We start from the raw sequence: 14,693 nt of genomic DNA on the forward strand, positions 1-14,693 counted from the left end.
TGGGGGATCCAACACCTTAACCACCATACTATCTCCTGGCCCACTACTTATTTTATTTTGTATTTTTTATTTTTTTAGGTATTTGCACTCACCAGGGAGAGAAAGAGAGACAGAGACAGAGAGACAGAGAGAAGAAAAGTGAGAAATCACTGTTCAGGAGGGATAGCCACACCACAATCCCTTCTCCATTTTTCTTCTGGGATCTTGGGCACACATACATATGTGCCCAGTGTGAGCTTCAAGCCACCAAGTCTGGGGCTCGAACTATGGTTGGCCATGTCGGAGTCCACTGATGTCACCGGCCACACCATCCGCTGGCCCTGAGAGGAAAGCATTCTATTTATTTAATTTATTTGGGGGGGGGAGCGGATTCAGGTCCATATGTTGTTCAAAATCCTCCCAAGGTTTCCCACAGACCCTCTCTGTGACCCCCTGCCTGTCTCATAGGCCTCATCTCCCAGGCCTCCCTGCTTCCCCCACTGCCTGGTTGTCTCATCTGCCGCTGTTCAGGTGTGACAAGCGCGCGCTGCCTCGGGCCCTTGGCACTGATCGTCCTTCCACCTGAGTTGGAAATATCTGCGTTCAGATCGTCCCATGGCTGGCTTTCTTACATCGGTCAGGTCTCTGCTCAGAGTCCTCCTAGGTGTCTTCCCCCACCGTCATGCTCTGGACCTTGCTCTAACCTTTATGAACATATATATTTTTGAACATGTATTAATTGATGTGTTCATTGTTTTTTCCTTAGAACTTGACTATCCAGTTCACTGGCATACTGCCAGCATCTCTAATAATGCAGTTTCTCAATCTTATTTGTAGAAAGACTTGAAATCTATTTTATAGAAGGAGAAACTGAGGCCCAGAATGAGGAAGTAGGTCGATAGCAGAATCAAGACTAGAATAAGCTTCCTGGGACCAACAGACAATGTAATGGCTATGTTGCTGGACTCTATGTAGTCAATTGAGGTTCAAGTCCTGGACCTGGTGGCTTCAAACCCACACTGGGTGCACATGTGTGGGTGCCCGAGATCCCGAGAGGAGAATGGAGGAGACAGGATTGTGGCATGGCCATCCCCCCAGGGGATAATTTCTCACTTTCTGTCTCTTCCTGTCTCTCTGGCAAGCTCACGCTCCCCATAGCAAAAATTTATCTTTAAAAAAAATAAAAGGAATAAACTTCCTAACAGACCTGTGAGATATCTTCTGAACCCAACCTTTTCTCCATATTACTTAAAACCAGGTTCTTTTCTGATCTAAAGCATCCTTTTGAGAAAGGACAGCATTTTAACATCACAGTATATTAAAGATTGCCATTTTATTTCCTTGAACTTAACTTTTGTTCATAATCAGGACTGAAAGAGACCTCAGAAATCACCTACTAAGCCATCACTTTCACAGATGAGGAGACCACTGTCCAGAGAAGCTGTCTGACAGCTGTCTGTGGCAGAACGAGAAGCCAGGTCTCTGGCCCTGCAGTGCAGGCATTTTACCCTTCCCTGAATCGTGTCATGTTGAAGGTATGTCTGCTCACAGACTTATTGTTTCTGCTGCTTACATCAGCAGGTGGCCACCCCAAAATGCACAGTCCACAGGGGAGGTGGCCATGATTCCTGGCCGGAGAGCTGAACCAGACGAAGCCTGGATGCCTTCTGGAGGTGCTTTTGTCCTGGCTGCAGATGGCAGAATCAAGTGTCTCTAGCATCTCTGAGTCAGGGGAGCATGAAGCATTCTATAGCAGAGAAGCCTCCTCCCTTCGGCCATGCCACTTCTTGCTTGTTTGGCCTCCTGCAGGGCATTTTCGCTCTTGGGAAGCCTGTCCTGATGGACAAGCTGAGGGTGGGTTTTGTGAGGATGGGGGAGGGGATTCCTAGTGAGCATGGTCTGGGAGCAGGGTCCCCATAACCCACAGACCACCTTCTCCTCCCAGCCCTTGGGACTGGGAGAGAGGCCCTCCCAAGGGGGTTGACTGCAAAGGGCTCAGGTTGGAGAAGCTTGAATTGCTTTTATGCGAAGCCAATGTTTGTGCTAAAATTGGCCATGGGATATTTAAGGGGAAATTTGTGTCCTTTCATCCTGGGTCCTATTTTCTTTTAAGTGGTTTTTAGATTTATAACAATCTTTGGATTATTCAATAAAATAAAAGCAAAATCCAGAAGCCATCTCATTCATAGCCTGGGCACTTAGGCAAGAATATGAGGAAAACAACGCAGACTTCGTAGCTCCCAGGTGGGTGCTTCCACGAGAGACCGTGAGCACTGTTGTCAGAAGCAGCTGAGGAGGAGGGCGGTAGAAAGGAGGGGTAGACAAGCGAGTGAGAGACGTTTAGTGGCGGAGACTGGGGTAGACATGGTCTAAGCAGAGTTAGAAGGGAAGAAGTGGAGAGAAGAAAAGAGGGAAGCAAAGCAAAGTCAGAAAATCACCGGAAAGGACCAGCAGGTGGCATGGTGGTTAAGGTGCTCGACTCATATGTGGCTGACCATGGTTTGAGTCCCGGACTTGGTGACTTGCTTACTCACTTTCCTTATCTCTCTCTCTCTCTCTCTGTCTGTTTGGTCAAGTTAAAACATAAATAATAATGACAAAATTTTATAAAGATATATTTTTAAAAAAGAAAATGATTGGGAGAGGGAAGGAAGATGAAGAGGAATGAACACAGGGAGTGGAGAGCAGAGACAAAGGACTGAATCAGGACAATTCTAGGAGAGAAATTGAGAGAAAGGTTATGGAAAAGAAGAAAGAGGGAGGAGAAAGTGCACCTGGGACGTGGAAGGAGAGGAAGACGGCTCAGGAGGCAAGGAGAAGATCCCAGGGCACAGAGCAAGGCTGTGGAGCTTCTGTTTGGTTTCGGTTGCTTCCTGTTTTAGGAAACCCTCTGTTCTACTAGGTGGGGTTGCCAAGGGCCATGTCTTGGGGGAAGAAGGAAAGATCACTTGCAAGTGCCTCAGGACAGCCAGGCTGCGATAGCTACACACCGACTCCTCCATGGGGGGTCAGGAGGGGTCCAACGTGTACAGTGAACATAAATGTGTTTCCTAGGATTGGGTCCACAGCTTCAGCCATTAATGTCCCAGACCCTTCAAACACATGTAAGGGAGCTTTTTTTTTTTTTTTTTCAAGGGAGCTTTTTAATCCTCACTTTCTGCTTAGACTGACTTAGATTTGCCAAACCCTGGAAGCTTCTACACTGCTATGCATTCTCACTTTGTCTTGGTTTATAGATACAAAAGGAATAGTGACCATTATCCAAACCATTCAAGATCCTTCTCAACTTGTTCTGCCTCTCAACACTGTGGTGTGGGCCTCAGTGAGAAGACTATTTGGATTCATGTTCTCTGACTGGTGAAGGGGTGGCCAAGTTCTCTGCTTCACTTGGGTTTTGGAGATGCAGCTTATCTTTTAAGTTAATATTAGTTTTGTTGACACTCATAAACTATCAGCCTGGAAAGAGCCTGCAGAAATCATCCCATCCATGCCAAGAAATGAGCTGGCCCTTCCTTGATAAGAAAGTATTTTGACAAAAGCTGCCAGAACTCTAATCTGGACAACAAACATACAACCACTGTTCTAGGACAGCTTTCACTAAACTTTTTTTTTTTTTTTAAGGGAGGAAGGGGACTCAGATTTGATTAAGGTTTTTGTTTCATTTTGTTTTGTTTTTCTCATACACAGACACAGAATGATGCTCACGTATATATGTCTGGGGCATGCCAGACCTAAACTGCTCTGATTGGCAAGGAATCTGTTAGAGAATTCAGAGTTCAGTGGGAAGAACCCTGTCCTTAGACTGTGGAGGTCTGGTCTTTGCTCTAACTATTCAACATTCGAGCCAGAGCAGTTTACTGCCATTTCTAAGCATTCTTAGGTGTATTGGGTAATTTCTGAGATGGCCTTCCAGTTCCTAGTGTTTAGGCACCAAAACGAAGTCTCTCTCTCTCGGTATTTTTTTTTTTTATCAGTAGAAAGGCAGGTAGGCCAGAAGTCTCCCACTTACTGAGAAAGAAGGAGAACTAGCCAAAGATACCTTCTCCCCCGTGACAGGCAAAAGCGAGGTTCGTTTAGAGTGCTCCAGTCCAACTCTGACTACAGACTCTGCAGAGATAGTAGAGGAAGGGGAGATGGCTCAGCCCTTCTGACATCCATATTCCATTTGCAAATCTGTTCTTAGAGGATCGATTCCGAATCTCCATCTGCCACACACAGAGACTTTCCCATGTGTTTGACCCTCTCAAAACGCTGGAATATGATAGACGGAGTCGTCTGGGTCCGTGTGTGGATACATCTGTACGTGAGAGGAAGTTTGCTCTTCAAGAGCTCCATGTCTGAGCCTCTGTGTGAGGTTGCGTGTGCACATGTACACCTGCATAAATGTACGTGTATAAATTAGAGGATGTGTATGTTTGAAACACCGAATGGAATAAACTATTATTTAATTATATAATAGTGTGGCGTGACACCGTGTGTGCCTGTGTGTGTGCAGTTTAAATTTTTTTTTTTTTTTAAGGAAACCACTTTAGATTGTGTCGCCTCCCCTCACATCTGTGCTTGATTTCTCGATGCTAATGGTGCGTAAAAGCGCTGGTGCGATCTGGGGGCGCCTCCTAGCCTGACGTCAGAGAGAGAGTTTAAAAAGGGGGAGACCGTGGAGAGCGCGCTAGCCGCTTTAGGAGTCGCTGGGTTGGAGCCGCCCGTCTGCTGCCTGCGGTTCGGCGCCTGCTGTTGAACCCACCGCTCTGCAGCTCGGCTTCCCCTGGCGCAGAGATGCTGTCCTGCCGCCTGCAGTGCGCGCTGGCTGCGCTGTCCATCGTCCTGGCCCTGGGCGGTGTCAGCGGGGCGCCCTCGGATCCCAGACTCCGTCAGTTTCTGCAGAAGTCCCTGGCTGCTGCCGCAGGGAAGCAGGTAAGGAAACTCCCTCGACACCTGGTCCCTCTCCAGGATTCCCCAACCCTCCCTTAGCCTCGCCCCTGCACCCTTGGGTTGGACTTCAGCGGTGTTGCTGAAAAGTTTCCACGCTTCTCTGGGTCCCTCAGCTCCCAAAGCTCTTAGGAAAACTTTCAAAGTCTAGGATCCCTTACCTTTTTTTCCGTTTGATCAGCTCAATCTGTCACAGTTCAGGTGAGTTCTTCCTGGGCGTTCAAGAAAATTCCAAGACCTTGGTAGCTGAGTAGGAAGGTACCGGTACTGACCGTGGGGGTGCTGACCCAGGTGCTGAAACGTGGAACTCGGGGGCTGCCACCTTCTAGGCAGTACCCTCTTCAGTCCAGCGGGACGAGGCGCAAGGGCTCGCTACAGACAGAGCACGTATGTTTGCGACGGTGAGGTCTTGTCCTGCAGTTTACTTAGTAAAGCGGCGAGACGATCCACTTTGCAGCTCCTGACGCGGTGCCACATGCTTCCTCTCTGCAAAGCTGCTTGAATGATCTGCTCCTGTGTGTGTGTGTTTGTGTTTTAAGCTTACAGAAGCAGAGAGCGGACAAATACGCGAGCTTCTGAAGCCGGTTGATGTAACTTGCTGATTGTATCAACTGCCCTTATTCTTACAGCCTTCATTGAGTTTAAGTGCGACAAAAAGGGCACAGCTATGAAAACTGGGTCTGGGGCGTGACTACCTTTGTTTTCCACATGAGGCTTTCCCATTTCTTCTTTTCACTTTCTCTGTCGTTCTCTTCTTTTTCTTTCTTCCCCGTCTGGTCTGCCCTGTACAGGAACTGGCCAAATACTTCCTGGCAGAGCTGCTGTCCGAGCCCAACCAGACTGAGAACGATGCCCTGGAACCTGAGGATTTGTCCCAGGCGACTGAGCAGGATGAAATGAGGCTGGAACTGCAGAGATCCGCGAACTCGAACCCGGCTATGGCACCCCGGGAACGCAAGGCTGGCTGCAAGAATTTCTTCTGGAAGACTTTCACATCCTGTTAGCTTTCTTATTATTATCGATACCAGACCTATAATCCCTCTCCTTCAAACCCCGTCTACCTTCCCCAATACCCCAAATCCTCAGCAAGACACTTGCATTAGAAATTGAAAACTGTAAATACCAAATAAAATTATGGTGACATAATGGAAAGCAAGATCTTGGTTTCTTATTGAGTTGACTTCTCCGTTGAATCATACACAATGAGCTCGAGGTGTGTGCGTTCAGAAAAATGGTTTGAGATAGGTGCTCCAATTTTCACAGACATTTATTAACAATTCCCTGTGACAATAAAAGTTATGTTTTAAATGGTAACCCTTATAAGCTGGATCATTTCAAACAGAAATAATTTCAATTAACTACCCATTCGAACTTGAATCCAATGGCGATTATTGAAAGGGCTGCCAAAACCATTAATTACAGATTAAATAGACTCAAAATTAGATGGTTGAAATGTCCAATTATTCACCAGGCTGATATTTAAACTGAATAACATATAGACGACGGGAAGAAACAATCATTTAGAATTTGGGGAGAGAATATGCTGTAGAAAGTTCAAGTTCGGAGGCACTTTAACTACTATCACTGTGTGGTTACAGTCTGTGAACATCTGTCTAGATAAACATTGCTTTTGCATTTCCTTTGACAATCTCTGTAGTTAACAAGGTAAAATGACTCTCTCCTGTTTTAAAAGTAAGCTTCTAATTTGTTTTCCTCAGGGAGAAATACCGTTTTGATAATCAGATTCTGGTATAAAATACTATGGGTTGCAAGAAACATGTGTTTACGATTATCTTCCTAAATAAATGCTACGCTATAGGAAAGAGACCGGGGCTCTCAATCAGGATCACACAATAAATGAGAGAGACATCTCGAGTATTCTTTTGACTTTATAAAAATGGGGGTCAGATAAACATATAAAACATAATTAAATATTTAATAAATGATAGTTCTTACTATTAGAATTATAACAGCAAACTCAATGGTACCACTGAAGACAGAAATAAAAACATTGCTAATTGATTGTAATTCACAGAGACATGAAATTGACATCATTTGGGAAGGTGTGTTTTAGCTATAGGTAGTGTTTCTGCAGATTTGCTGGAATAATAAACCAAATATAAATATGTAGAGTCAACACAACTCCTCATAGTATAAACTTACTGCTGGCAGCAGAGAAACATCTGAGAGGCATGTCATGTTTTGTAGAAAATATTTGTGTTAGATAACATACATTTTTAATATGAATGTGGCTTAGTGGAAGTTAATTCTTGAACAGTTGATCAAACAAGAGAAAAATCCAAGTCACCTAAATATGTACAGTCAACACAACTCCTCATAGTATAATGCTGGCAGCAGAGAAACATCTGAGAGGCATGTCATGTTTTGTAGAAAATATTTGTGTTAGATAACATACATTTTTAATATGAATGTGGCTTAGTGGAAGTTAATTCTTGAACAGTTGATCAAACAAGAGAAAAATCCAAGTCACCTCACTAATCTCTATGAACACAGGACATTCTTTGAGGGTCTGGTGCCTCTCTTATTTACAAGACTTCTATGGGGAAATTAATGCATGTCCACTTCAGGGATCTGTTTGTGCTAAATGCTGCACATACATCTGGTTACAAACAATGCAGTGGAGTAATAGAATCATATTACTATGCTTAAAGCACAGAAGAGAGCACACCTTAATTGTTTTCTGAGCCGTGGAGAGAATGTATGAGTGCCAGGGGATTTTAGTGTAGTTTTTAGTTTTTAGCATCATCTTTAGCTGTTTGCTCCTAATAATACTATGAAAATAATTGGTGAGAACTATGCAGTTACATGCTCACATACATACTTATTCCTTACTTAAAGCTGAAATGGAATGAAACACTTGAACAGGGTTGATTATCTGTCAGTGTCAGTTGTATTAAAAAGGGCACTCACATCTCTTTCAGAAGTGACTTATTTATTTATTTATTTATTGACATTATAAGAATACTTGAGTGCTAATTTGGGCCCATTTAAAGTAATGTGGAATATAGCTTTGTTTCTTTTAAGGATACAGAGGGTCTTCCTTTTTACTTTTTACTTTGTTTATTTGCATCCTTCCAAAGTTTGATTCACCCAAAGATTCTAATCTTCTAGCCTATTTATTATATAGCCACAAAAAACCTTTCAGGTTTATTTTCCTTCCTCCCTGCAACAAGGACGTGCTTTAGCAATCATGAATAATGTGTTATTTTCTGCTTCTCTTTTTCTGGGCCTTAGTTTCCTCATCTGAAAATAGGCATGCCAATAGAACCAAGCCCTTAAAGTTATAAGGATTCACTGAAACCGTGCACTGAAATGTACTACATGGCCCATAGTTGGTGTCTGATGTTATAACTGGTGTCATTTTTCTTCTCCTGTGTGCTGTGCTTTATAGCCTCTTTGCTTTTGCTATTTCTATTTTCTTCTATAGTTCCAAATCTAATGGAGACTTCAGAGCCCGTGTTATATGCTTCTTGTTTTACATCCTTGGTTGGAATATCTGTCTTCTCTGAGCCTCTTCATCTTGAGCTGTATCTCTTTTATGGTGCTTACTTATCACTTACTATTGTTTGTTGTAGTTACATGAGTGTACGTGAGAATGAGTGCAATGAAATTTCTTTGAGTAGAGGTAAGTCTGATTCACGTGTATGATCCCTCAGTGTCTCATAGAGTGACTTGCACTAACAGTTCCCGGTGTTCATTAAAGGAGCAGATAAATGATCCGTGTGTTTACAGTATCAAGGGAAACTAATCTCTGTTTACTAGGTGAGAGCATTCTTCCCCAATGCCTTAATTGGCACAGGAAAGCTACATTAGTGACTATTCTATGAGATACTGGTGTGACATCAGAAAAATACACATAGTTATGGTTTTCATAACCATTGAGGTGCAAAGTTAGTAGACTCATTTTGGAAGTTTCTGTTGGTTCAGTTCTCTTTAAGAATTTCACACAGTCCCCAAGGTCAGGCAAATTAGTCTTGCATTAGGATCAAAAAGATTGCAATAAGCAAACGTGGGAAAAGTGTTAGTGACTGTGAGCCCCATGGTTGGTGGAAAGTTAAGCACACTGAGAGAGACAAATCTATTGGTCACAGTACTTGAAGCACAAGCCTTGGCATTGACTCAGTTACGACTGGGTAGTGGCTCTGTCTTTCTCCCTCTGGCTTTGTATGTACATTCTGTAAAAAGTTGGCCTATGGCTGAGATTTGGAGACTTGAGAATTTCCTTTGAAATTTACAAATGAGGTCAACTTTTACATAAATAGGCATTTATGCCACTGAAGTTGATATACCTCTCAGGGTCTCAGATAAATATTCTAGGTCACCTTAGAAGTCTTTTCCTTCCTATTAGCCTCACGTGTCTCTGAAATATGCTACATTAGGATGGTAAAATTATTATCCAGATATTCAGTAGTACTGTTAGGATGAACATTATTTTAAAGAAATTCAGGCATTTAGAGTTCAAATAGTTAAGTAAGATAATGCATTTCCAGTTAATTGCTGCTTAATTCTATCATTTTAGTATAACAAATGTAAAGTACATTTTTAGTCCCGATGTTGCAGTAAGGTCAGATAGCACACTTTATGAAGGAAAGCATTAAGTTGACCTAGAATTGCTATCCTTGGGTAGCAATTTATTTGACTAGAGAATGTACATTATGAGAGTCAAGACTTATGAATTTAACCAGGTCATAGCTCTCTGTCCCTAACTTTTCTGTCTAGATTTGCCCACTCGTTCCTCAAACAAAGATGGAAAGCAAGAATTTTAGTAGATCTCTCACCACCTTTTATTTGTTATTATGTATAGTTTACATAATACTCATTTTGAAAGTCTCAGTCAGTTCTGTTTTCTTTAATCATTTTACAAAGTCCCCAAGACCAAGTAAATTGGTTCTACAGCCTTCACAAAGTCTTCTGGAATGCCTGGGCTCTCAGGCTCTGACTTATCATTTGTGTGTTGCTTATCTTTACAGCAGTGGGCAGATGTCTGAAGTTGTGGCTGCTGCCTTTCTCCTTGTTTTACTTCCTATACTTCCTCTTTTTTCTCTCAGTTCTTCTTTAAAACCCATTCCCCTCTCTGATAGCAGCATCCTGAATTACTTTTGGAGAATTACCCTTCTGTGCATTCTTGGCCATGTGGTTGAAGTGAGATCCTGACCCAGGAATGGTACTAGAATGGATTAAGCCAATCGGAATACACCATCCCCTGGTCACAAGGATTGGCTCATGGCTAGGCCCATGACCAATCACAGTGAATCTTAAGCCTTTTTGGGGCACTGCTAAGACAACTCTTTCTTACTGATTGCAGAAGAAGTATGTAGTCCGGAGAACTTTGGTCAACCCTATGAAACTTCCAGTGAGTCTGAAGGTGTGGGCTATAGAAAGCAGAGTGGAAAAATGGAAAGAAATTGGGTCTTTGGTAGCCTCTGTAAAGTATAATGTTAACCTTATCCTCTCCTCCCCCAAATGATTTTTACCATTGTACTTTTTATATGTATGAGCCAGTAAGTTTTCTTAGTATTTACTACTTATTTTTAAAAGGTAGCCTGGGTGAAGTTCTTCACTTTTAGCCAAAGTTTTATTACACACACACTTAATGCTACCTGTATTAGTATGGTTGTGCATATGCACATGCTCACATATATGTTTCTATGGTTCCATCTTTGATTTTGTATCTATTGCTTCTTATATATTTATGCTTACTCTTATTACTTTACTTTCTAATGCAGATGAAATTTCTGAAAAGCAAAAATTATATTTTACTAGACTATATCTTTTTTCTATTTTTTAATTTATTTGTTCATTTATTTATTTCAATTTGACCAGAGAGGGATAGAGTGAGAGAGAAAGCGAGAGAGTGAGAAAGCAAGCTGCCAGGTCTGGGACTCGAACTGCAGTCGACCTTGTGGGAATCCAGCACCCTTAACCACCAAGCCAACTGCCGACCCCTAGACTATATCTTTTTGAAATTGGAGTATGTGACTAACATGTTAGCTCTTTTTTTTGGGGGGGGGAGAAGTTTTTGCTATAGAGCATGTGCACTCACCAGAGAGACAGAGAGAGACAGAGAGACAAAAAGCGAGAAATCACCCTCCAGGGGGGATGGCCATGCTGCAATCCCATCTCCTCCATTCTCCTCACGGGATCATGGGCATGCATGCACACGTACCCGACGTGAGTTTAAGCCACCAGGTTCGGGGACTCGAACCGTGGTCGGCTACATGGGAGTTCAGCAACATAGCCATTATGCTAACTGCTGGTCCCACTAACATGTTAGCTCTTTACACACTGCTGATAACGATGGTAAGAATTGTTTACATTTTAAAATACCTTCCAGTTTGTTAAAATTCTCTATAACTGCTATATAATTGGATATTCACACATTTTATAATTCATAAATTAAACATAAACAATTTATATTTTCATATTTCACAGATATACTAGTCAAGATATTTAAGTTATTTGCCCCAAATCACAGGTAGCTTACGTGGCAGAATTGAAGACCAGCTCTTCTGAGGAATCAGTTCTTCAAAAATGTATGGCCATTGTCATTTGCCTCATCCAGCTGCTTTCTTCTCCAGACTGAATTCCTTCAGTTCCTTTAACATCCCTTAAAAGCATGGCTTCAATTTCTCTTCACTACCTTGGATGCTCTGAGCACTGCTCAGATTTGTCTTTACACTTCTTGGAGGGTGATATCTGAAACAGAATGCAATGTAACAGGTGAAGGGCGACTTCCCCAAAGAAAATGGAAACTACTTTCTCCTTCAAGATAAGGACCTCCTTCTATCAATTCAAATTAAAAACAACAAAAAGACCAAACAAAACACCTGCACTGCTTAAAGTTTGCTCCATAGGAAGGTTTTTCTTCACTTCAGACCTCCAGAGTAGAACTGTTAAGACTGCATCGTCTGCTTTCAGAGGATGCAGAAGCACCTATAAATCAGTCCCAGTTTTTTCTTAGTCAGCTGGTTGTAGGAAACCCCTCCATGAGATTGTGGATATAGGTTGAGATAGAAGCTACCTAGCAGGAATAAGGACTACGAGCATCTGGGCCACTAGTTCTTGCAACTTGTATCTTTTTTTTTTTTTCCTGTGGAAATGATTCTATTTTGTCAATATGACCATTAGAAGACTATTTTTTGTTTGTTTTTGTTTTTACAATGGTGCAACTTGTATCTTTGAGAATCATATATCTCATGCATATCCCTCCCGTTGTTGCGGGAGTGCTTCTAAGTGCACCCAAATTTATGAGTTGTTGGGTCAGATAAAACTCTGTTCATGAAAGTTCAGGTTGCATTGTCTCGATGGCCCAAGGTCAAGCATTTAATCTCTACAAAAGCCCAGAAAAAAAACCTAAAAGCTGTATTTTGTTTTGCTTTGTTTTCTGGAGCAGAGTTACCTTTATAGAATAGAATAGGTTAGTTCCAAAATATGGCTCACTATATAATTCACCTACAGGGGCCAGCCAAATGTTCCCGATGGGTTTTCTATGTGTTATATATACACACACCAAACACTATGGATGTCTTCTGGGAACTGAAGTCAGAATAGCAGAGCTGGTTATACAGCACCATAAACCTGCTTCAAAAACTCATTTTCTTTTGAGTCTTCCAAATCCTGGAAGATTTTCAGATTATTTTGTAGTAGTCCCTGGCAGTGCACCCAGATAAGGTATATGTTGCTCTTAAAAGCTCAGGAAGCCCGTTAGCTATTTTTGTCTCTTCTTGGTAATAAGAGTGGCTAGTATATTAATGTTGCCTTAATCTTAGTAAAGATATCTCAGTGTTCTACAGTCCACTGGACTCCTAGAAATTTTGGTGAAGTTATAGGCCCTTGATTTTTTTCTGGAATTTGTTGGCCATCCTGTGGCATGCATGTGTCTTACTAAGATGTTTGGAGAAGTTGCTGTGTCTTGTTCAGCTGTTCTGATCTCTGATATCAATGTAACACATAGTTACGATATCCTGCCAAATGGAGAGGTGGTTGAAATTCCTCCTGACTAGAATAAGACATAAAGTTTGAGAGTGATGTAGCCCGAGCCAGGAATCTGAGGCTGTGTTGTTTCTACCAACTGAAAGCAAACTGCGACTGTTGATCTTATCTACAAGTTTAGAAGGAAAAAACATTCTGCAGGTCGATAGCTATAGACCAAGTGTCAGAAGATATGCAGTTCTGGAACAGCAGTTGTAATTACAGTCATTACTTGATTAATTTTACTCATACTTCATTGTCAGTGTCCAAGACCCATCTGTCTTCCACACAGCCAAATATAGGTGCATTGTGTGCGGTGTGATAGGAGTCATTATTCCTGCGTCTTGTTTGTTTTCAAGGAGGGCACAAACCTGTGCAGTTCCCGTTGGAATGTGGCTTTGTTTCTGTGTTGCTATTTTGGTAAGTAGAGGCAGTTATAGAGTTTCCATTTGCCTTGCCTACAGTATATACTCCTACTCATGGGTCAGGGACTCACTGTGGGAATTTTTCCAGCTGGAGAGATTTTCTATTACAATTATGCATTTCAGATGTGGGGACTTAAGGTGAGTCTATTATGAGATGGATGCGAACTAAAACTTCATGGAGCATCTGACACCTGTAAGCTCCTATACTTACAGACCACAGTGGTATTTTGATTTTGTAGAAATTAACATGAGTTTAGAGCTAATGTCCTTTCTCCCCAATTCTGGTAATTTCTTTTTCCTCAGTGTACAGATACCCTGGTAAATGCTTGCAGTGTCTTTGTGAAGGTTAAAAGCATAGGTTTCTTTCTTTCTTTCTTTCTTTCTTTCTTTTTTTTGGCTGATTAGCAGAATTCTTCTTTAATCAGATCAGCTTCCCTCTCATCCAAGGAACTCTATTCTGTGAACTGGCTCAAATCTTGGAATGCCACAGCTCTCTGTTTGTGGAGGGCACTGCATATGGAAGCCATCTTGAGCTATCCGCCATCTTGAGCTATCCAACGTCTTGGACACCATTAGGTTTCACTTCCTCACTGAGCAAACCGTTTCTCAGAAATCATGTGACCAACTGTTCTCCCCGTGGGGCCACGTGTCCCGACCTGCAGGACAGTTGAACAAGTTTCCTGGGGGAGGGAGTGAGAGAAGGGACAAACACGCACACACACAGAATGGAGACAATACGAGGTGCTGATCAAGTCTTCCATTTATTGAGGAAGAATGTCGAGTTATATACAGGCTGGTGGGCATTGATTGGTTGCCCGAAATACAAATAAGATACAACAGTATGAGCCAATCATTGATGTGGGTGGATCTCTCCCGTTGCCTAGAAACTCAACTGCCCAAGGGGGAGAACAGTAGGTCACATGATTTCTGAGAAACGGTTTGCTCAGTGAGGAAGTGAAACCTAATGGTTTTCAAGATGGTGGATAGCTCAAGATGACTTCCACATGCAGTGCCCTCCACATCTGTTGAGATGTTTCAAATCAGCTCAATGTTCACCAGATGTAGAAGTTTCCCTTTATGTGTGTTAAGTAAAGTCGTTCATCTATTTTGGTTTTAGGGATTCCATGATCAACTAAAGAATGTCAAAGATCTAATCGGTCTAATCATTTTGATTTTTGCTTACCTCTATTACTACTTCATGTTACAGTAAATACACTCAACTCATTTCTAGTTAGTAAGCACCATCACTTGGGCTCTGACACGCAGGGATCCCATCACTCCCACTGAATTCAGGGAGTTTATTTCTGAGGCAGCAACTACCATTGTTCTTCCTAATAGGTGAAGGACCTTTATGAGGCTCCACAGCTC

At 42.2% G+C, this 14,693-nt stretch overlaps 1 protein-coding gene across 1 annotated transcript; it reads left to right on the plus strand.

The window, feature by feature from the left end:
• The first annotated feature begins 4,658 nt into the window (after positions 1 to 4,658).
• Positions 4,659 to 6,057, plus strand: SST (somatostatin). The gene is made up of 2 exons (XM_006156735.3): positions 4,659 to 4,893; positions 5,700 to 6,057. The coding sequence occupies exons 1-2, from the start codon at positions 4,756 to 4,758 to the stop codon at positions 5,910 to 5,912; spliced, it is 351 nt and encodes a 116-aa protein (XP_006156797.1). The 5' UTR covers positions 4,659 to 4,755; the 3' UTR covers positions 5,913 to 6,057.
• Positions 6,058 to 14,693: the final 8,636 nt, after the last annotated feature.

Source organism: Tupaia chinensis, unplaced genomic scaffold, assembly GCF_000334495.1.
Source record: "Tupaia chinensis unplaced genomic scaffold, TupChi_1.0 Scaffold000515_1, whole genome shotgun sequence".
NCBI classification, from domain to species: Eukaryota; Metazoa; Chordata; class Mammalia; order Scandentia; family Tupaiidae; genus Tupaia; species Tupaia belangeri.

What these genes read in the sequence shown, in the direction of transcription:
- SST (XM_006156735.3), top strand. Translation starts at nt 4,756, where the DNA reads ATGCTGTCCTGCCGCCTGCAGTGCGCGCTGGCTGCGCTGTCCATCGTC. An exon ending in CTGCTGCCGCAGGGAAGCAG is followed by an intron (nt 4,894 to 5,699) that starts GTAAGGAAACTC and finishes TGCCCTGTACAG; the next exon opens with GAACTGGCCAAATACTTCCT.